This window comes from Phasianus colchicus, chromosome 1, assembly GCF_987193195.1.
Source record: "Phasianus colchicus chromosome 1, bPhaCol1.hap1.1, whole genome shotgun sequence".
Classification (NCBI taxonomy): Eukaryota; Metazoa; Chordata; class Aves; order Galliformes; family Phasianidae; genus Phasianus; species Phasianus colchicus.
The window spans coordinates 175206443-175230199 of NC_143436.1; the positions used below are offsets into that span (position 1 = coordinate 175206443).

The 23757-nt window shown below is 43.5% G+C and overlaps 1 protein-coding gene across 9 annotated transcripts in view; it reads left to right on the plus strand.

Annotated features, from left to right (window-relative positions):
* Nucleotides 1–23757, plus strand: part of STARD13 (StAR related lipid transfer domain containing 13) — a 332321-nt gene that overhangs the window by 167782 nt on the left and 140782 nt on the right. Inside the window, exon 1 of one of the 9 annotated variants that reach the window (XM_090133213.1) lies at nucleotides 18219–18401. The exons of 7 other annotated variants lie outside the window; for them this stretch is intronic. In XM_090133213.1, coding sequence (XP_089989339.1) covers nucleotides 18278–18401 — 124 coding nt within the window. In that variant the 5' untranslated portion in view covers nucleotides 18219–18277. Of the gene's footprint in view, nucleotides 1–18218; nucleotides 18402–23757 lie in introns of those variants that run through there. One more of the 9 variants, XM_090133203.1, reaches the window with a different exon arrangement.

The following is a 23757-nucleotide window of genomic DNA, read 5'->3' on the forward strand; positions in this document are numbered from 1 at the left end:
TTATCAGGCTCTTCTCCCACAGTAGTATAGTGAAAATAAATTAGTGAATAGGCCACCAGGTGTTTGGTGGCCTTGGCCTGTTTAATAGCCTGTTGAATAGCTGTATGGCTCAATTTAGAAGCAAGTAGACTTGGTCCTTCTTCTGTTGCCAGTGCGTGAGAGGGTCCTTTCCTTTGGCTTCTGTTCAACTCCTGTGCTTCTGTTCCATTTGGCTCCTAATATTAGGCAGTAAGATTGGTTCTTCCTGCCTTTATATTCCTTTTGGAATCAGTAATGACAGAACAAACTCCTTGCTTCTTCTGAATAGGAAAATCTTTGCTTTCCAGCTCCTCCTGTTGTACTGAGGCACTGAAGGCAAACTGTGGTCTTCAGCTCTTGCAATGGAAATGAGTAAAATAAGAAACCTTTATACGTATTTCAGGATACTGCTATTTCTAAAAAGATAAAACATACATGTTTACTGTTTTACTATGTGAGCTTTACATGAAAGTTTGAACTATTAAGAAATGCTTTGAATCTTACACTGGAAACTTCACCAACAAAACAAAACAAAACAAAACAAAGTAGTGTATAGACATTTTATACACAAAATGATACTCAGTGCCCTTCTAAATATCTTCCTCCATTTCCCAATTCAACTCTTTCAGTAACTTAGATTTTTTGTCAATATTTGTAATAAAAATAAAAGAAAAATATTTGAAAGACTAGAGCTGTTAAATCTTAAAAATAATATATCTCCTATGATTGAAAATATGTAGTGAAATAGACTTAATAAGTGCAAAAAGTGGTTGGTGTCAGGATGAAGATATTATTAACAGCTTTCCTACTTTAACTCATTTTTCTTTACACCTTGGACTGCTGAAGAGTTGAACACTAAGCTGATAGATGGATTCGGGTTTGTATCTTCTCTTGAGACTTGGAAATTTCTGATGGTATCCTTGCTGGAAATGATCTCATGCAATTGATAAATTGCTCCAAAGTTTGGCCTTTTATTGAGTAGGAGAGTACTGCTCCCAGCAGCTGAGGTCAGTCAGTGGGCTGTAGGCTTTTCAAGTCAAACAGCCATATGCAGCTGCATTGCATCTGAGCAACCAACTCTCTTTAAACTCAGGATTTCCAGGAGGCACAGAAGAGGGCACATTTTGATGTTTAACATTTATTCCAATTGTAACAAAAATATCTGGAAAATTTTCATTGTATAATAAGATATATATATATCATAGATCTGTTTTCTATTTCAAGTAGACCTTTCCCTCAGACCTCTGTGATAACTGCAGCATAAGCTGTGTACTTATACTTTACTTGCTGGGGACTGTAAAGGTTAAACACTTTAAAGTATGCAGGGTAAAAAGTAAATCGTTACTGTTTTATAGTGCTGACTGAGCACCACAGCTCTGAGACAGATGTGTGGAAGAATGAGCTGTGTAGGAGGAGTGTCCTCCTGACACAGGAAGCCTTCTCAACAAGCCTTGTGCTCCAGTGGGCCGTGTTCGTCACCAGACAGCATCACTGTCATCTAGCAATTCTCTTGGTTCAGTTCTTGCTATCTATTAGCATCAAATGCTAAGGAGTAGCTCATGGGGTTTTGTGCTATGTGAGTGTGATTTGTAGTTCCTCCCTGAAAGGCCTAGGAAAAAAGTCTGGTTTCTTTGCTTGCACACCAGGCAGGCAAAGCCAAATTAATGCCTCTGTGGCTCACAGTGACATCACTTTCCACTTTCACACAGATAAGAGTTATGAACCCCATTACTGCTTCTGGTGTTACTGCACCTGGGATCTTCAGGTGTGAGCCTCAGCACTTTGGCACTTAAGTAATAACCTCACTGACATTAGGCAAGCAATGAGTGCAGGAGCCTCTTACTAACTATGGTGGGACCACTAGAGGAGGACAGAGAATCACGCAGTGGTAACTCAGCTGCCTGGACAAATTCCTAAGAAACCACAGAGTTGCTTTTGCAAGCTTTTCAACTGAAATTCACCCAGTTTTTGTCCTTCCTGTTTTCTGTATTAGATTCCACCAGGCCAGCAAGCAGCTAAGACAGAAGTGCTCGTACAGATGTTGTGCTGAGTGCTTACTGAGCACTCAGCACAATGAAAACTTCAACCACGGTGTCAAACCACAACTGAAGTGCAGTGCTAGGAGGAGGCAGGAGCTGCAAACAAGCACAATAGTCATACCAAAGCCATCACATGCATCATTCTACTGCATGTAATGACATTTATCAGTTGTGAACTTGGCTTGGTATCTTTATGAAGGTAGAGCAATAAGAAAGGCAGGTTCAAGAAATCAGGTAGCAAAAAGGTTGCTTTCTATGTGGCTACTGTTAAATGGCTCTGATGCTACTCTTCTGGTCTTGGTGCAGTGTTGGTTTTGACATGGGGGCTAGGAAGGTAATAGCTTTACTCTTTTATTTGGAATTTGTTTATATTAGGTACATACACACCCTGAAGTATTTCTTTGTTTCCAAGGACTCAACTCTAGAAGGCTAGTATGTATGTCAGGAAAAACTTTTTTAAGGTAGAAGCACAACATTTTCCATGGTGTAATTCTTGTGAAAACTAATGGTTTTATACCAAGTTGACTTAAGCACCAATACAGTCCAGGTACAAAATCAAGCAAGATGATTAAATAGTTGAAAAGTTGCCCAGCACACTCTGTGCCAGGAACAGGTCTGCCTGATTGCTGAGAAGGTTTTTAGTATCAGCCACAAATTGATGAATAAGAAGGACTAGCTACAAAGTGCACATTGTTTGGAATTTAGATTGGGTGACTTCTTTGTGGAAATTTAAAAAGAAATGCTGAATTTATTGGTAAGCAATGTCGACTAAAGTTCATTTATTCCATGAAATAGAATTGGTAGTATATTTTTAATTACTCAGACAGTTACAGTTGTCATTGTATGACGGCTGCTCAAAAAGTTTATTTTATTCTCTTGGCCCACATCGTCAAGAGGCGGATGTTGATGGTATGGCAGTAGAGGTTGAACCTTCTCACCAATATTCCATTACATTTTGTTGCTGTGTGACAGATAGCAGCAGAGGGGCAGTCTGATAGAATGGCATGTGACATGGCTTATGGAACAAAGGAATGGCATTGAGTTCCTCCGTGCGGAAAAAATTGGTACTCACTGACAGTCATTGACACCTGCTGAACGTTTATGGAGACCAAACAGTGGATGTGAGCACAGTGAGACGGTGGTGGTGCATTTCAGCAGTGGTGACAGCAGCAGTGGTCACCTCCTCTGCTACAGATTTTTACGAGTGCAGAATAGGGGCTCTTGTTGAGTGCTGGCAAAAACACATAGCTCATGGTGGTGATTCTATTGAAAAATAGTGTTTTGTAGCTGAGAATTTGCTCTATCAAACAGTGTTATTATGCTCTTTGTATCTGTTGCTCTTTCCATGGCAATAAATATGAGACATTACTTTCAGAGTAACCTATTGCTTAGTAGTAACTTACTACTAAGAAGTCTACAGCTTCTAGGGGCTGTAAGGATTTCTCCTTACTTTAAATTCAGTCCTTCCTGTAACATGTGATCATATGTGGTATGGAATTATCACTGAGATAACACTTGCTAGAGACAAACAAAAAGACAGAAAAATGGCCATCTGTACGTCTTTGGTTTTTTTTTTTTGGAAAGGACTTTAAAGATCATCTAGCTCCAGCTGCCTGCCATAGGCAGGGATACTTTCCAATTCCAATTGATAATTATAAAATTCTTTTAAAATTGCCTTAATTCTGTAAACCAGTTCTAGCATAGAACCTTGCAGTGTTTTCCTGTAGCATTTTAAGGATTCTGAATTTGAAGAACCTGATTCTGTGCTGATTGCAGTAACTGGCAACTTGGAGAGGATAGGATTAGTCTTTTAATGATACATTTACAGATGGATAGAAAATAAATCATATCTGTAAGGATGTACAAAGATACATGATGCAGCATTTCTGCCTCGTATAATTCCACTAATCTGAGAAAATGGGAAGCTGAGAAACATTATGCTTCATGAAATATGTATTGTTTCTTTTAGCTAAGTCTTAAAACTACACCTTACTTGGACTGCTAACTAAATTGTTTTGAGGCATGTTGGCAGTCCATCCTTCACAAACATCACAGCTTTACGTTACTGATCATTTTCTTCGTATAAAAATGTGAAGGTTTAAACATTTACATTGAAGTCAACATTCAAATAATTTGTGAAGAGGTTATTTTCTTGCACTTTGGTTCATGGGCCAAGTGGTACCCTAGTTGTGATCCCCATCCTGCCAGGAGTTCTTTGCTGCTTGTTTTGATTTCCGTTGTCTTTTCATAGGTAAAGCAGACACACAGCACAGTTTGACATCACTAGCAGAGTGCGAATGTTGGCATTTTTTTGTTTTGCAAATATATTTTGCATAAAGTTTGCTGTTTGTCTTCTTTCCTTCTTGTCTGCTGACTAATGCATGCTTTTCTAAATCTTTGATTTACAGCTCTCTGGACTCTTAGCAAAAATGTAAGCTGAATTTCCACAGTTAAACTCATGTTTCTCCTCTTGTGTATTTTCACCTACTTATAAGGCAGAATGGATGCAGTACACTTGGTGTCTGCCTGATGTACTGGAAAACTTAAAATACTCAGTAGCATTTTAAAGCACACTTTTTCATTTGCTGCTTTTGTTGTTGTGCTATTTTTGTTGTCTGCCTTGCTAGGGTGTATATATGGAAGATACTGTGCTTCCTTAGGTATTGATAGACTTTGTGTCTTATGATCACTTACCATAGTCATAGAATGGCCTGGGTTGGAAGGGACCCCAAGGATCATGAAGCTCCAACTCCCCTGCCTACCAACCTCCACATCTAATACCAGACCAGGCTGCCCAGCGCCCCATCCAACCTGGCCTTCAACACCTCCAGGGACGGGGCATCCACAACCTCTCTGGGCAGCCTGTTCCAGCACCTCATCACTCTCTCTGTAAAGAACTTCCCCCTGACATCCAACCTAAATCTTCCCTTCTTCAACTTAAAACCATTTCCCCTTATCCTGCTATTATCTACCCTTTCAAAGAGTTGGCTCCCCTCTTGTTTTTAGGCTCCCTTTAGGTATTGGAAGGCCCCACAGTCTTCTCTTTTCAGGTCCAGCTCCCTCAGCCTGTCTTCTCCAGCCCCCTGATCATCTTTGTGGCTCTCCTCTGGACCCTCTCCAACAGCTCTCTGTCTTTCCTGTACTGTGGGCCCCAGGCCTGGAGGCAGTATTCCAAATGGGGCTTCACGAGGGCAGAGTAGATAGGGACAGTCACCTCCCCTATCTCCCCTGGCCACTCCTCTTCTGATTGAGCCCAGGATACCATTTGCTTTCCGAACTGCAAGAGCAGATTGTTGGCTCATGTTCAGTTTTTCATCCACTAAGACCCTCAGATCCTTCTCTGCAGGGTTACTTTCAAGTAACTTTCAATGTATATATGCCTGGGATTCCTCTGGCCCAAGAGCAAAATCTTGCACTTTGCTGTGTTGAACCTCATTAGATTCACCTGGGCCCACCTTTGGAGTCTTTAATGATTATGAGCATGGGGAGGAAATACTGTTTCTCTTCAAGTGCTGGTGTGTAATGGCTACACATTATTCCTAGGTGATTCAATTTGGATGGGCATGAGTATTCCTTTTGAGCAGTCTTGTTCCCCTGGGTTTGACGCCCCTTTTACTGAGCTGTGTGGCAAACCATCACTGACAACATCAGCAGAGACCAAGGCGATGAAGCACTGGAGCTCTGTTGTACAGGGGTGTCCTTTGGAAAACCTGTCCTTTGGAATGCAGTCACCTTTCTGCATGTCTTACCTGTCTTAATGTTTCAGGACTGTCCTTTAAATGATACAGAAAAGCAGTCCCTGTTTTTTTGGCAGAAAGCTCTCCCCTCCACACACTTGAGACTCTTTTCTTCTCTGTGCCTCCTCTCTTGTCCCTAAAAATGAGGAAAAACTTTGCCAAGAAAAGACATTTGTTTGGGCCATGGGCGGACAGAGGCAGTTGATACGCAGTTGTAGTTTGGATTGCCAGGCTCGTAGGGCAGAGGGAGCAGATAATGTTGATATTTCCTCTGAATTCCTGCTCTGTTTTCCTCCTAAGGTTACAGGCAGCGAGTGTGACTGTTCTCAGTCAGCATTTCCCACAGTCCATAAGACTTATCTGACAGCTAAGTTCATGTCAGCTGTCCAAAACTAACTGGGAGATATCTTCCTTTTGCCACTCCTGTGCTGTTAGTGCTTATCAGTGACACTCTCCAACTTAAATGGCTGGTTAATTTACAGACATACTGAGACAAGTTCACTTCTACTGCAGCCCCACTGAGTTCAGAGAATTGCACTGGGAAGGAGTTTGGCCGAGGTGTCTGAAAAGCGTAAGCGGTAAGAACATGATACGAGCAGACTCAAGAGCTGTGCCACAGTCAAAGCAAAAAGGAAGCCCAGAGCTTTGGCAGGGCTCCCATTTCAGATTTCTGGGGTGTGATTCAACAAGGTGTTCATGTTTTACAGCTGGTGCTACAAGAGAAAAGATGTTATTTTACAGCAAAACAGTTCCAGTGTTTCCACATCAAAACGTGCCTGTGTTAGAAAAGAACAAAAGGAGAAATAACTCACAGGATTGCAGAACACAAATTCTACTGAGAATCATGACGACTTTCAAATCCGTTAGAGACCTTCAAAAATACAGAATGAAACCGAGATTTTCATACTCAAGCTGAGATTTTTAAATGAGCCTACATTGGCTAAGTACTGAAATCCCACTGAAAGTGGCCCCCTGAGCACTTTTTCTATCAGTGGGAGGAGAGAGGCACTCTCAGAGTGTAAAATTTTTCCAGCTGGAGCAAGTCCTCCTCCACAGATCTCTTCCAGCAGCTCTTCCAGGCAGCCGTTCTTGGGTGGGATGTTATAAGACAGTCCTTCCCCTCCATCTCCTCACCTCCTTTAGTTTTCTTTTTAACAAGGGGTTCCTAATATTAAGGTGTATTAATCTTGTATCTATTACTTTTGACATTTTCTTAGATTTTCTGACTCAGATATTGCTAGAAAGAATGAAGTGTAAAAATGAGCATTTTAAAACAGTTTAACTCTGTTAATTCAGTTGGCCTGAACAAGCAGCACAAACACACAGCGGTGTGTGTGTAATCGGAGTACTTTGTTACTCTACAGACTTCTTTACACTATGCATGTTTCCTGTCTACCATATTTGTTTCATATAGTCTTCTGGGCTCTTTTATCTGAGCTCATTCTCTTTATATCCTTCTTTGCAAAGTCTAGTTTTAGTTTCTCCTGTCTTACCATTTCCGCTGACTATTCTGTTTCCTCTTAAGTGTACTGTTGCTTCTCAATCTGCTTACTCTCCTGCTCACCATGCCTTACAGTATAGTAGTCTTCTCTCTGCCTCTTCTGTTGGCTCCACCCCAAACCTCTGTGTCCTCCAGAGCTCCCAAGTCCTCAGTGAAATGGGTAATGGGCTCTGCAAGCTCTAAAGCCACGCATAACACTCATCTCCCTAACCTTGCTATCAAAACATTTTCTTGTTTTTCCTCTTGCTGGTCAGTTATTCTATAATGATCGACCATTACATCAGCTATAAATGTGGGTGACTTTAAATCATGGCTTTTTCATGCCTGGGTAGGGTATTTCCAGACTAAATTCCCAAACATAAGCATATTCTGGAGTCCTCTTTGTACTGTCAGAAGTTGATATAAAAATGATACACTCATCAGCTCAGTTGTGATAAATACAATACCCATATTTAAAGAGGAAAGGAAGACATTGTAGGCAACAAAAACAATTACAGCATCCCATATTAATGATCACATACATTTCTGGAAAAAAATAAAAATAAAAAAATAAAAAACACAGCAAAGGAAGCTATAATACACCCAGTCAGAATACAGATGTAGGATCAACTGTGACTCTGTAAAAGAAAAGAGAAACAGCTTTTTCATAAGAAAACAGGAAGAGATAAAACTTATCTGGGCTTTCCAAGCTAGTATTCCAGAGATCTTCAAAACAGATAGGAAACAACCTGAGAAATGAAAGCGTGTGAAGGAAATATTTGTCCTTGAACAAAAACTTTATGAAAGGTCATAAACAGCTACACTAAACTTGTTCATCTTTAGAAATAAGAGAGGCTAATAATAGGTCACCTATAAGACCTCTACTAGGAAAAGTATTATTTAAAGCTTCTATATCTTGACAGTGAGTGAACAGACAGCAAAACTCAAGATCTCCTTGGGTACTGAGAATCAGATCACCAAAGCAAGGTGATTTGACAGCTTCAAAGCAAATGGGATTTCAATTTACGTAAGTGTGAGGTAATGCTGGGAATGATTGAAGCATTCACTGATATCACATTCTTGATGAAGTGTTACCAGTTCAGAAAACCGCCTAACCAACATCATGGACAGCTTAATTAAAACAGCCTAGTGAAAGCAGCTGTTCAATTTGCAGCACTCGTCACAAAAGCAAATAAAATGCCAATTTATGTGAACCGTACAGAACAGTGTTGATTGTACTGTAATCACAGAATTGGGGAACTGTATCACAGTCATTCCAGCATTGCCAGCACTGCAAAAGAGAAGGCTGTAAAGAATGATATGCATCGAAAATATAATCATTTTACTTATGAGAAATCATATTGCAGTAATAAATTTCTACTCATGTTTAAGCTAAGGGGATATCCATTGAACAGAACAAGTAGAACCCTAAATTGCTGGAACCTTTTTTCCCAATGATAAGGACCATCAAATCAGCCAGAATCTGAGGGAGGTTATACTCACATATTCTTGAGGTGCACAATGGAAATGAATGGGGAAAGGAAAGTGGGCACGCTGGACACAGTTTTCAGTGAAGCACATGGAAATTTTGAAAATTACCACAGCAAGTCAAGAATTTCACATTAATGTACAGTTGTTACTTGTGCTTAGTCTAAATTCTGTGGGATTTTTTTTTTTTTTTTAAACAAATGATGCTGCCTCTCTACTCTGTTCTCATGAAACTCTACCTGGAATACTGCATCCAGTTCTGGGGCCCCCAACACAAGAAAGACGTGAAGCTGTTGGAGTGGGTACAGAGGAAGAACTCAAAGATGATCAGAGGGCTGGAGCACTTCCTCCACCAGGACAGGCAGAGAGCTGGGGCTCTTGCCTGGAGAAGAGAAGGCTCCAGGGAGACATTATAGTGGCTTTTCAGTACCTGAAGCGGACCTACAGGAAAGCTCGGGAGGGACTTTTTATAAAGGCATGTAGTGACAGGACAAGGAGAAATGGCTTTAAACTGGAGGAAGGTAGATTTAGACTAGATATTAGGAAGAAATTCTTTACTGTGAGTGTGGTGAGACACTGGAACAGATTGCCCAGTGAGGCTGTGGATGCCCCCTCCCTAGAAGCATTTGAAGCCAGGCTTGATGGGTCTTTGAACAACCTAGGGAGGTGTCCCTGCCTATAGCACAGGGGTTGGAACTAGATGATCTTAAAGGTCCCTTCCTACATAAACCATTCTATGATTCTATCATTCTGTGATTCTAGGATTAGGTCAGTCTTTGTAGGAATGGAGCCTGCCCCTTGTTAGAGATGTTAGAGAAAACCTTGAGTTTCATCAGCTGTGTACTAAAAGGTAATTTCATCCTGTACAAAGTAGAGCAAAGTGCTACTGTGACTTTCTAGTTTTGTATACTACCCACTTTGCATTTACCCCGCTCAGCTATAAAAGATGAGCGATAGGGCAGGGAGGAGGAGGGAGGAGAATAATCCAAATCTGTGTAAGTCCTAAAGGAGAATAATGTTTTCCAGATGAAATTGTATTCTTTATGACTTGACTGACAGCAGTGAGCTCCTTTATATCCCTGCAAAACCATCCAGCAACATTTCAGAATAGAAATTGGGAATAGCCAGTGACTCTTGTTGGTCCAGTCCCATTGTGGTACAGTGTGGCAGGTGATGGGAACATGACCTCTAGCTCTGCCTTTGGCACACTGGGCAGTGACAGAGCAGTCCCTGCTCTTGCCTTTCTCGGGAATTAAGCTGCTTTGCAATGAACAACTTTCCATCCCAAGAGAGAAAACAAGAGTATCTTAATATTTTCTAGCTTTCTCCCATGGTGTTTGATGATTCTATTTATGTAATGGTAATTTCATATCATGTTAAAATGCTGTTAAAAGTGAACAGGTAAATAGCATAGATTCTTTTGCTTTTTACATGGAGAAGTTGGGCTCTCTGAAAGATCACAATAATTTTTGCTTGAAGTGGTGGGGACTATTTCATTTTCACAGTGGCATTCTTTCATGGAGACTATGATTACACAGCAGCACATTGGTGCTGTCTTAAATTCTGCTGCCTGTATGTATGTAATATTGTCCATATAAAGATATAATACAGCTTTGTTTCCAAGATACTGAATATTGATTGAAATTAGGCGATTTTGTGAACCCACTCAGCTACATGCAAAAGGTAAGAACAGTGTAAGTAAAATAAAGGTAAAGAAGCTACAGATTTGGTGTCACAGACCAGTTTTAGACTTCCAGTTCACAGCTATTTATGTTTTACCTACCCAATTATACGAAGCCATTACCGAGCCAATATCGGACATCCTTTGATAACTTTATTCCTCCCTGCTGTCTTGAGCAGTGTTGAGGGCAGTACAATGGGCCTGTTCGTGTTTCAACTAAAAAAAGGGCAGCCCTCAGCAACTCACAGCAAACCGCTCTCAGCTCAGCTCTAAAATCTGAAACTACAGTTGTTACTGCTGATTTGTTAATCTAACACAGACATCGACATTTCCTGGTTACTGTAAACAATGAAATGCTTTTGGAGTTAATGGAATACAGGTGCTGCCTGATATTACCAAAATGTTCTCACAGAAACAGAGACATTTTTGGATAGAAAGAGTTGTAGATCCACCTAGGCCAGCCCCTTATTCACAGCGTGAACATCCTGCTTCTCAGTGGGAATACCCAGATTTGTTAAATGTCATGAAACAAGCATTCTTCCTGAGCTTAAGTTACTTAACACCAGCAGGAACTAGGGTACCACTGCTGGAACACAGATCACTGTAAGGCCAGAGCTGTGTGATGGAGAGGGCTTAGGTGGGCTCAGGTCTGCTAGGGAAAACCTTCCCTGTGGGACTTTGGGAAAGGATGCTCAATGGCAACCAGATTTTCCTCATGTAAGACCCGGACAATGCTGTGACCAGCTGACCTGCCCCTGTTTACAGGGGTAGCAAAAAGAAATTTAAAATCAGTCTTAATATAATGACTAAAGACCTCATATAATTATTTAGGTTAATAGGAGTTAACTTGTGCCTCAGCCAAATTGTAACTTTGGTCATTAGAATTTGCCTATCTGAAATCCTATCCCTTATTGCAACTGGAGATGACATTCTTTATTTCCTGTAAAAAACTGTTAGTGGCATTGCTTTGCCATCACACAGCTGCTATGCAAAATTCCAGAAATGGCTGCATTTCAATTCCATTCAATATTTTCAAAAATCTGTTAAATAGTAGATGTGCAGCAAGTAGCAAAGGAAGCTCTGTAAAAATGCACAGCTCACAACATATTGTTATTGGCAATATCTGCCCATCAGTCAGTAGCTTAAAATCTGGAGAAGTGTGTGCACATGAGCTGTTGCATAGCTGAAGTTCTTACTTATAACTAAGTTGGTCTTGGCAACAATTCCACTGCTTTGTTGTTAGAACCTGTTGTCAAAGCTGATCAAGTTTGACTGTGTAATCCAGGAGAGTTATACAAAAAAAAAGAACAAGCTCTCAGGTCTCTGAACCAATATCCAGATACGCTATGTGCTAAATTGCTACTGACTGCTGCAAAGCTTTCTTACACAAATGTTCCAATTATTTCAACTGTGATGATAATAACAGCTGGAAACTTGAAATAAAATTTAAAAAAAGTTCTGGTTTATACAAGGTCCCAATACAATATTAAGGAAATGAGCACTTTGAGAGCAAAGAAAGATGTAATTTAGAATAGTATATTTTTGTCAAGCAACTAAGAAGTGGAGAAAAAGAAAACAGATCACAGAAGCTAGAATGAGAAGAATGGGGGCAATATTCTGTGCTGAGACATTTCTTGTTTCAACATATCTGTGCACTTTTTCAGATACATTAATCATCTCAAAATGTCAAGCTCTTAAAAAATACTGTATTTAGGCACATAAAATGTATTCCACGTTCCCAGTTGCTTAAGCTTTGAAGAACTGTTTCTACAGCGACCATCTTTGCCCAGCCTATGCTTTTGTATCTGCAATATACTGTATTTTAAAGATGCCCACAGAGCATCTTATGAAAGGAAGCAAAAGTTTATTGGCACTTGGTTCATTTTGGCCATTCTTCTCTGCTGAGAGATAGGCACGGACTTTTGTGGCTGCAGGTCAGAGAGAATTTCAGTTTAAGTTTTTTCTCCTGCTAGAGGTGGGCACTAGAGTGCTCTTTTTACTTAGACAACAACCATCTGTTTCACAGCTACCTCCCTGTCCCTTTTTTCACCACTCACAGAACTCCTGCCTCTCACACAGGGCCTTACCGTGGAGTTCAGCAGTAGAATCATAGAATCATAGAATATCCTGGGTTGGAAGGGACCCATAGGGATCACGTAGTTCAACTCCTAACTCCATTCTCGTATGACATGGTAGACTGAGTTAAGCAGGCAAAGTAAGAAAGGTAGAAAGATTATTTGGAAAAAATGTACAGGAGCTATCTACATCTTGAGAAGTGGAGAGAAGTCCAAGTTAAGGTTGGCTGGCATGTGAAGATCCCACTCCACTGTAAAAATAGCTAAATGGCAGTTCTTTTCTACTGAAAAAAAAGGTAGGAAAGAAAGAAGGAAGGAAGGAAGGAAGGAAGGAAGGAAGGAAGGAAGGAAGGAAGGAAGGAAGGAAGGAAGGAAGGAAGGAAGGAAGGAAGGAAGGAAGGAAGGAAGGAAAGGAGGAAAAAGAAAATGTTTTCTAACTTTTATACTGTAATAAATTGATCATGTCAGAAGGAGCTTGCTGGGTGAAAATCACGGTTGCTCTAGAAAACCTTCTATCCCTTGTGTTTCATCTCATCTCTTTCTCATTTACTCTTCCTGGTCTACTGCAGTGCATCCCAAAGGCAAATACCCTGGCAGTGCCCTGCTGTCACTGTTCATTGCAGCTCACTTGCCTTTACATTGCATCCAGTGGAGGCCACTTGGCTGAAGGCTGTAGGCCTTCCCCTATCTATCATTTGCTCGATATTAAAAGCTTGATTCCCACAGTCTGCACAGGATTCCAGCTTTCATTGTCTACTCATTACATCTTCATTACATTGGCATGCTTTCTCTAAAACTGCCCCTCATGGTTGGCAGTTGGTCCTCTGAATATATTAAGATATCGCATTAACCTCCCTTGAGACCGTCTTGTAAATTGCTTTGTGTCAGTGCCTCCAAACTTAACTCTACTGTGTGAACACCAGTAGTTATTACACTGGCCAGCATTGTTTCATTGTCCTCTTGCACGCTACCCTTCTTACCGCAATTAACTCCTCTCTCCACTGGTATCTTGATTTATATTTAGTACGCAGTCTCCTGAGGGCAAAGACTGTATTTTTGCTCCATCCAGTTTCTGCTTCTAGGTGCTTTGATAATACAGTTTATTATTAATAATAAATTACCATATGTCATACGAGCAGAAGAAAAGCTTGATTTACCCCCACACCCACCCCCTCCATGCCAGTTTGAGCGAGGGAGGTGGAGCACAGTCAAACAGCAGATACTTTGTTACTAGGGTCTATATCTGAGCCTGGAGCCTCTGCACATTGAATTCTGCAAGAAGTCTGTATTCTTTGAGCATTAATCACTGCGAACAAAAGTGAAAGAATCTGGCCCTGACTAATGAAAGCCAGCAGTGCTCTGCTGCTGGCAAAATGCGGGGTGATCCTTTCCCAGGGCCTGAGAAAGCTGAAGTGGGGAGGGATGAACAGACAGGTGCCAATCTCTCCATAAGCAGAGAAGCTGCTTTACAACTGATCCCCATTGAAGCTATCTTAAAATGATGATCATTTGTATACAGAAATAACAAGCAAGGAGAGTGTGCCAGGGAACAAGCTGGGACATTTTGTCCTCGTTCAAACTGATTCTTATTTTTCTCTCTCCAAAATGTTTGTTTGTTTACTTAAATGTAAAAGAGGACACCTACTCCTATGTACTATTCACAGAATTTCAACCACAGAACTAGCATATAATTCACTGCAGTCTGCTATTGGCAAAACAAGTACTGGAAAACCTCAAATCTTTTCTGCCCTTCCAGTGGTAACCCAGACTTGCAACATCGGTCTCAGGACATTTGGCCTGTGACAGAAAACAAATTCCAGAGCTGTAGGACCCCCAAAGAGATAAAGATCATTGCCAAAGTTATAAATATCACTTGATGTGTTTACATCTGGACTGTCTGAGTGACTGTTTGAAGCTGTAAAAGCACAGCAACACCACTTGGAGTATGATAAATTTCAAGAAGCTTCATTGACTTACAGTCAGTTCCTGAGGACTTGTGTGTATTATAAAGTTTGGTATTACAGCAATGAACATGAGATTGCATGAGCGATCCCATAATACTAACTGATTTCCTCTTTTGTTATTTCTTTGTAAGACATACAAGTTGAGGAGCTTGTATCCACTAAACAGCATTAAACTAATAGAAAATCCTGACTGCCCATAACTGAGTCTAGAGGACAAAAAGAAAAGAAGTTACACTTCTCCTGTAGTCCTTCAGTGGTCAACAAATGACAAACCGATATGTTGTCATCCTTCTCTTTCCTTCGGCCCAATTCTGTTCTGACCAAATACATGGCAGTTTTTATAGTGACTTTATTAAGACTGGATCAGGCTGCATTACGGAATCTGCAACGAATTAAAAACGCACTGCTAATGAGAAGCCAGATTATATGTATTATCAATTAACTTGACATTTAATTCCACAGTGAGTGAGAGGAAATATAAGTTGCTAAATACGTCATTAGAACATCAGACTTTGGTGCCACAGTGGCATCAGAACACAGGTCTAATCAGGTTAGATTTGTTCCCAACATTGTACATGGGTGCAAGACCTCCAGAGACAAACACTGCCAATATTCTATTGTCAATTAGAAAAGACAAACTTCATAGTTAACTTATTTTAGGGCAACTGGGAATTTTCTCCTTTTCTTTTCATCATACATCATGTCTTTATGACAGTTAATCTCAACAGAACCATCTTGGCATGACAGAATGAAGCAGGAAAACTGCTCTTTCCGTGGAAAATCCATCTTGTTCAGGATATCAAAGTCCTGCAGACAAGAGCACTGGTCAGTTAGTTACTTATGCCCTTACCCAAAATATGTGTGTGAAGGAGGTCCAGAATGCCACCTCTCAGTCATGCTCTAACATCCTAAGAAGAAGCGAAACATCTTTGACCTGAGAATGATCCCCAGTTCATATCTTCCATCTGTGAGCTGTGTAGCACTGCTCATATTGCAACCGCTGCTTTCAGGTCTGATGCATCAGAAGTACCCGGGTTGGTAACTTGACTTTTGAACAACTGGCTATGATTAAAAGCATAGAATGGGAATGGGCCAGTTGCTGCATGAGACATTTTCTCACTACTCAGTAGCAATGGGGAGAAAAGTACTGTATCTGATTGTACTGCCAGATTTAATTTTCCACAATAGATTTTTGTCAATGCCAGCCACAGAATCAGTCGAAGATTGTTAGTTCTGTTGTGCTGCTGATTATGAAATACAGCCGTATCATTTGGGTTTACCTCAGTAACCTGCAGTGAGATAACGTGGCATTAGCAGTTCTTAGTAAATCAGTGCTAATTGGCCGTTGTCAGTAAACTGAGACGTTTAGGAACATTTTTGATAAAGTAACATCTTCCAAGTGGTACAAAAAGGAAGAGGATATCTATTACAGTACTCTGGCCATAACAGACAGCAGCAGGAGAAATGAAGACCGTCTTCCAGAGAGGCTGGACATGGTGAGAGGGCACCTGCAAACATGGCCACTGCTGGGGTCACACTGCTGAGTGACACAGACCAGGACTTGTGGGCATTGACATGATGATGTGCTACAAAACCTTTAAAACTGAAGATATAGCTTCATATATAGGCTGTGTCACACTTGATCTTTATATGGTTGCTGAGCAGGGTATCAGAAATGAACTACTAGGATGAGAGTTAGCAGCCTTAAGTTGCACCAGAGGAGGTTCAGGTTGGATATTAGGAAACATTTCTTCAGTGAAAGAGTGGACTGTGCACTGGCACAGGATGCCTAGGGAAGTGCTGGAGGTGTTCATGAAATGTGGAGATGTGACACAGAAGGACGTGGTTAGTGGGCATGGTGGGGATGGGTTAGCGACTGGACTAGGTGATCTTAAGGGTCTTTTCCAACCTGAATGATTCTATGATTCTATTATGCAGTGCTCATCTCTGCCTGGTTCCTAGCAGAGGGGATCCCGTGGCAGAGAACCAGTGCTGCAAGAGTTACTGATATTGTCTGTTTGTGGGGAATTAAATAAAGTGAGGCAGAGGTCAGAAGCCGATTTATGAAGCAGAGGAGCTGACTGTAGGACTGTAATCCTCTCTCCTCCCATTAATATCAGCAGGTTTGGGGGTATTCACATGGTTATGCTGCTGTCCCCCATCCAGATGTTGGGTGCATATGGCCCTATAGGACTTTGTCCAGTCAGATGGAGGGAGGATGCTAGCTGGAACTGCAGAAGGACAAGTAACATACGTCTTCACAAGTTCTGTAAATTACATCATGTCCACCATACCAAATATAATATAGCAGCTTAAGATGAGCTCTAAGCATTTTAAGAACAATGACAACATCACCAAGTAGGCAAAAGACATTAGTGTAATTGAGTGGTGATGTGGAACACGGCTGTGTGTTTGCCTTTAGTTTGCGTGGGTAATGCCGACACGGCAGAGACAATTTTAATTTAAACAAGATGGGGATATCTGTTATGTTTGACATGATTGCTTCACCAGGGTATTCCACTGCTTCAGTGCACGGCACTCACATCAGCCTCTTCATTGCACATCATGGACACTCCACAAAAATAGTAAGTAATAAATAATAGTTTGCAACCAAATGAAATTAAGCCCCTATTGTCCTTCCTTGCTATCACTATGCTGCCAGTAATGCTGGGAACCATCCGCTCTGTGGGCAGCCAAAATAGGGAAAGGGCAATCATTACTACAATATTTCCCAGATCCCAGAGGAAGGAGAGGCCCCAGCTGGGCTTCCAAAAGGGGTAAAGGCATGATGTTGCTCTCTGACTTGTCTAGGGATGGAGGAATTGGGATTCCTTTCTGTCTGCCAATGTGTGCAAGAGGTGACTGCCAGAGTTCAGTTGTGAACACTTTCAGGAGCTTGTTAGAGGAGATAATGTAAATGGGGAATGGGAGGAATGAAGCAGAGGGAGGCAGGCGGAAGATGAGTGGGTGGCACACAGAGAAAGTGGTAAAGAAATAGGAGGTACGTGATTGAGAGGAGAGCGAGCTGAATTCTGGTGGACAGTTGATAAGCAGAGACCTCGGAAAAAGAGTCGTCTTCTGGCAAAAGTGGTGGCGGGGTGAAGTGGCCATTAGTACTTCCTGAGGAAAAGATAACCCCCTGCAGCCGGCTGCGCTGTTACATCACAGCCACTGGCTGCCCTCAGCTATCCCAGGGGGACGGGGCAGCGGGTGCTGTGGGCCCGAGCGGGTCACGCTGCCCCAAGTTGGGCACCTGCGTGCCAGCACCGGCTGCAAGGCGGCAGGACTGTGAGACGGGACAGAGCTCAGATGAAGGCTCCCAAAACACAAGCGGGGTCACGAAATGTAGGAGCTGGGTCACAAGTGATGCACGGGGCACCGAGGCGTTGAGGTGCCTGAGCCCGAGGGGAGCGGGATGAGCGGGCACCCGGCCAGCGGCGGCCATCCCGCACTGCCGGCCCCTCAGGGAGGGGGCGACCCCCGGGCCCTCCGACGGGGCCGCCTCCCGCCCCCAGCACGCCGCCCAGCAGCGGGGCCGGACCCCGGCGAGCCTTCCCCGTCCCACGGAGGAGGAGGAAGAGGAGGAGGAGGGAGGGCGGCGAGCCGCCGGGGTCGGGGCGCTGGGGGAGGCCGGCGGCCGAGCGGCGGCCCCGGGGCGGAGGCGGGCGGCGCTCAGGTGCAGGGGCCGCCCGCCCGGAGCGGCGCTGACGCGGCTGCGGCGGGGTTGCCCCGCGGCCCCATGCGGCCGGCGGCGCGGAGCGGGGCTGCCCGGGGCGGCATGCGGAGCCTCCGAGGATGAGCGGCCAGCGCTTCCCGGCCAAAGCGCGGCTCCGGCGGTCGCTGAGCGAGCAGCTGCGGGACTCCACCGCCAAAGCCTGGGACTTGCTGTGGAGGAATGTCAGAGAGCGGCGGCTCGCAGGTCAGTCCCGCCGGGCGCTGGGGAGCACCTGCCTCGGGGCGCCGGAGCGCGGGGACTCGAGCGGCGCGGGCGGCGGGGCTGGGCGGGAGCCGCGGTGCCGGCAGCACCTGGCCGGGTCCCGGCGGTCGCGGTCCCGCCCCGGGCTCGCTGCGGGCACCGCCTGAGCAGCACGGAGCCGAGGGCTGGCTGCGCTCCGGGGATCGGGCTCACCTGCCGCCGCCGTCGGTTTTATGAGGCCGTGGCGGGATCAGGTGCGTTCCTCGCGGGGTCTGCATGCGGAGAGGGCCGTAAGTCCCAGAGAAAAACGGACAGCTTCGTTTCAGGAGCTGCCGTGGCTTCTGGAGCTCCTCGCCGCTCCCGCGGCTGCCGTCCCCGGGTGAGAGCAGCGGGACGGCGCCGTGCTGTGCTGCGGGACGTCGCGTCACGCCTGCGGCACCGCTCCGTAGCCGCACATGCACTTGGAGAGTGCAAACATAGGGCCGGTTTGAGTTCGTGAAATGCTTCGTAAAGTCAAAGATCGAGGGTGTCTGCAGAGTGCGAGGCAGAGTTATTGCACAGAAAGCTGTACATCAAGATTTATGAGCAGCGTTGTGTGTAATGAAGGCTAATTGGTAAAGACGGATTTCTCTGCCACATCCCACACAGCGTTTGGAGCTCGGTGACCTTGCCTAGGGCACCCCGACGTGCTGCTGGTGTATATATAGGGGTAGAGCGTGTGATATGGGCGTCTGTGTTGTCTCTGCAGCACGTTGGTTCATATGCACAAACAAATTAATGGATTTAAGTGGAATAGTAAGTTTTGCAAAGCAAATCAGAAGTGGATAGTTTCAATAATGAACTAGTTAACCATCCAGTTCTATAGTGTTAAGGTTACCCAAAGTATGAATGCCTTTGAGTGTGATCTGCATGCTCCTGTGCTGAAAGCTAATGCCAGCAGGCACTCAGCAATGACACTGTCTGCTATATTTTTTTCTTTTTTGGTCAAAGACAACTATTGCTTGATTGAGCAAAGAACCTGGGCAGGCTGCCATGAAGCCATAGCCAACTTCTTAAATTGACTGCATATTAAAATTGATGGAGTCAGTCTTTATGGTAAGGGTGGATAAAACACTAACGTCCTGGGTTTATGCATTGCCATAATTTAAGTGCTGTTCATAATACACTGGTGAGACGTGAATACACGTGCCCTTTAATTAAATGAATGATCTGACAGCATAACAAAATGTGTTCAAATAACATCTGTTGATTTCAAGGATGTTCTGTTGTTGAGATGCTTTTATGTCTGCAGGATTTTTGTCCTTGTTTCTATATTTATTTGTTCCTCTGGCCCCTGTAGTTGTACCACACATTGTTATGCCTCTTCCAACTTTTGTTAATGGCAAGGTGGCAATTTAGGCTGGTCTGAATGTGCCGTTACTTGCTGGTTGCCAGAGCAGCAGCTGATCCACTGCAGTAGACCCAACTGTACTCAGGTGGGCAGTGTACAAGTTCCCTCTTTCTCCCGAAGTAAACATCTGTGGTTCAGCCCTGACAGTCAGCGACAAAACTGGTAGCTAGTATTCAAGATCAGGGACCAAAACAAAAAGCAGTTATAACCATCAGTCTGCTGTCATAGGCCAACCATCAAGACAAAGAAAGGTTTGCAGTAAAGTCATCGTTTTGATAACAGCTTTGTCGGCACTCATATAATTACTCTTTTGATCTACTTCACTTTTTAAATCTATTTGTTGAAGTTTCAGATGCCAACAAAGCAAAGCGAAGAAGGCAAGCACAAGATAGGTACTTCTTTTCTCACAAAAATCATATCCTCGTGCAGGTTGGAAGAGACCCAGGAGGCCTGCAGTGCTTCAGATGGGCTTAGCAGTGGGAGCAGGGCAGGCTATTCAAGGCTTTCTCTAGAGCTCTTAGGGAAGACGCTCTGCAGCTGCATTCTGTGCTGAAGCAGAGGGCAGGACACAGCTGGGCAATGGAACAAGAAGCCCAGCCTTGGCTGCAGCAAGAAGAGAGCTGAGCCTTGGTACACAGAGAGGTACACAGCATGGCTGGGCTGCTATGGGAAGAAAGCTGTGTGTGAAAAAGCTGTCCAATATGCTTCCCTCCTCCCTCCCATCCCTTTGCCCTGCAGCAGAGGTGAGGAGTCCCTGGGACTGCCCCATGCTGTCTCCTTTGGGGCTGGAACTGTGCTGCCCAACAGCTCCTGGCCGCTCTTTCTGATTCACTGACCTGGATTTGGTTTTTGAACAATGAGTGTACTTACTGCAGTGATACAAATGCCAGCTTTAGGTTTTTTATGCTTTTTCTAATTTTTGCAGAGGTAATTCACACACTGGTTATGTCCTGCTATGCTTATGTTTTGAGTTAGGATTCACAAGCTCGTTCCTTGTTTTTTCATCAGTTCAAGATGGGGAAAATAAATTAAGCTGTTTAAAAGTTATCTAATACACTAATTCTAGTGTTCACTACTTTTTAAAGAATATGCAGTGAAATTAATTTTCGTGTTTTTTGCCGCTAGCAGAACAGAGTTGCTTAGGCCATCATGAAGCATATACCCTCTGCCCATTGATAAGGAAATGAGCAAGGATTTAACTCCCTTATTGGAGTGGGGCCTGAAGAGTCATGTTAAATACTGCTGTTTTAATGTTAGGGTAATTCTGGACCACTGTGCCATTATGAAAAGCCATCACTTTAGGAATTTAAGGTAGGTATTAACAGGCTATTTAAAAGTAATGAGAGCTCTGCTCAAATCATGATCACTCATTAGAGCAAAACACAACAAGCCATACTTATTTCATTGATTGCATATGGCTGAAAAGTGCCACCTTTTACCTGGCATTCTTTTTTGAAGTTCTGAAGTTCAGGACTTCACAGTCAGAAAGTCCCAGAGGTAAGGCTGCCTTGTTGCCAATCTCCTTGGGGTATCTTTTGATCATCGTAGAATCATAGAATGGCCTGGGTTGAAAAGGGCCACAATGATCATCTAGTTTCAACTCCCTGCTATGTGTCACCAACCACCAGACCAGGCTGCCCAGAGCCATGATGCCATGGTTGCATCCCTTGTTTTTGGACAGAGCTTTTCCACCTCATTCAAGCTACAGGATCCCCACTGCTAAGGGGAATCTACCCTAGAGCCTGATGCAAAGTACAGATTTCCTCTCTGAGTCTTGCGTACTTCAGATCATTCACATTTTGACTGTATTCCTAGAAGGTGCCAGGTGATGTTCTCATTTTACAGACAGGAGACAGAGGCACAGTGAGGTTAAACTCCACCATGTCAAGATCTCTGAGTGTTAGAACTTGAATTTTTTTCCTTATACAATACTTTACTACTCAAACTATGACCTTCAGTAACTCCTACTGTGCAGCACTTGTGTAGCGTCCAGGAGCCAATTGTGCTACACACTGAGCAAGTTGCAGTTCCTTCCCATCTGGACAAATGTTTCGGGCGGCTCACTGCCAATCGGACACAGACTCTCAGGAGCACCATTTGCTTGGTGTGGTCTTAGAAACTCCATTTTTTCCCTCTTGTTGTCTCCCACCCTTTCCTGCATACCTTCTAGCGTCAACAAGAAGAGTAGCGGTCCTGGCAGCAAGACACCGATAAATGGCCAGATCATTGTCCATCACACCATGAATGTGATGATACAGCAGAGACGTTGTCATGGCGAGTTGAGGGTTGAGTTGGGATTAAATGAGTGACTTTTACTCTGAGACTTTCTGGTGTTGGAAGACTTGATTTAGTTACTGCGACATTCTTTTAATAGGAAGTTTTTAATAATAGGAAGTCTCTCATTTCCTAGGTCTGGCTTTCTGCCTCCTCTGTGACTGTAGTGTATATACACCCTCAGCCTTTTTGCCAGGTCTCTTTTCATTTGGACTTTTTGTCCCAGCACACTTGCTGTGTTCTGTGTTTGTAAAGAGATCACAGAATCACAGAATGGCCAGGGTTGGAAGGGACCTCAAGGATCATGAATCTCCAATCCCCCTGCCACATGCAGGGCCACCAGCCTTTCTACCTAATGCTAGACCAGGCTGCCAGGGGCCCCATCCAGTCTGGCCTTGAACACTTCCAGGGACGAGGCATCCACAGCTCTCTGGGCAGCCTGTTCCAGTACCTCATCACTCTCTCTGTAAAGAACTTCCCCCTGACGTCCAACCTAAATCTCCCTTCCCTCAACTTAAAACCATTTCCCCTGGTCCTGCTGTTATCTACTCTTTCAAAGAGTTGATTCCCCTCCCCTCTGTAGGCTCCCTTTAGGTATTGAAATGCTGCAGTGAGGTATGAATGATGCCCCATTTGATCTCCTCCAGCTTCTCTCCTTCCTGAGAGCTGAGACCAAATATTCCTTTCAACTCTCTGAAGACACTGCCTGGTGTGATTTTGGGCAAAGATCTCAGCTGGTCCTCCCCATTTCTGAACTTGGCTATTCCCTGTGCAAATGGAAATCAGGACAAGTTTTCTACAAGTCTTGAATGGTTTGTTCAGATTGATATTTCAAAGTTCTACAAATTGTCCAGGTTCGGAGAGAGCTTTCAGAGAATCATACTAGAATGACTTCTTGGGTCTTCACTGTGATGGATGAAGCACTGGTTTCTTAGTGAAGTAGCATGAAAATGTACAGGGAGTCAACATAGGATGGTCTGAAATTATCTTGGAAGTAGGTGACTTAGGGCCACAAAGATGATTAGGAACCTGGAGCATCTCCCATATGAGGAAAGGCCAAGAGACCTGGGGCTGTTCAGCTTGGAGAAGATTCAGAGGTGATCTCATCATTGTTTATAAATATCTAAAGTGAGGGAGTGAAGTGGATGGGGCCAGACTCTTTTAAGTGGTGTGCAGTGATAGAACAAGGGGCAGTGGCAAAAACTGAAACACAGGAAGTTCAATACAAACATGAGGAAGAAATTCTTTACTGACAGAGTTGAGAGAGCACTGGAACAGGCTGCCCAGAGAGGTGGTGGAATCTCCTTCTCTGGAGGTTACTAAAGACTCGTCTGGATGCTTTTCTGCTCAGCATACTGTAGGGCACCTGCTTTTGATCTCCAGAAGTTCCTTCCAACCCCTACAAATATGTGATTCTGTGTGATTCTGTGACTTGCACCATCAACAGTTGTAACAGGAGCATGACGTAGGCTTATGACTTAAAGCAAATTTTAGCCTAAACAAACCAAAATTAAGATCTTTACATTGAAGGGTTTAAAAAACCTACACTTTGGCCATCCTTAGGTATTCAAGAAGAACTTAGTCACTGATTGGCAGCTACAGCAATCTGTTGAAAGTTGACTGAAATGCATTTATGTCAGAGGTGAAAACAAACATTTGAAGTAGGATAGATAATGGAGAATAGTTTGTCCAGCT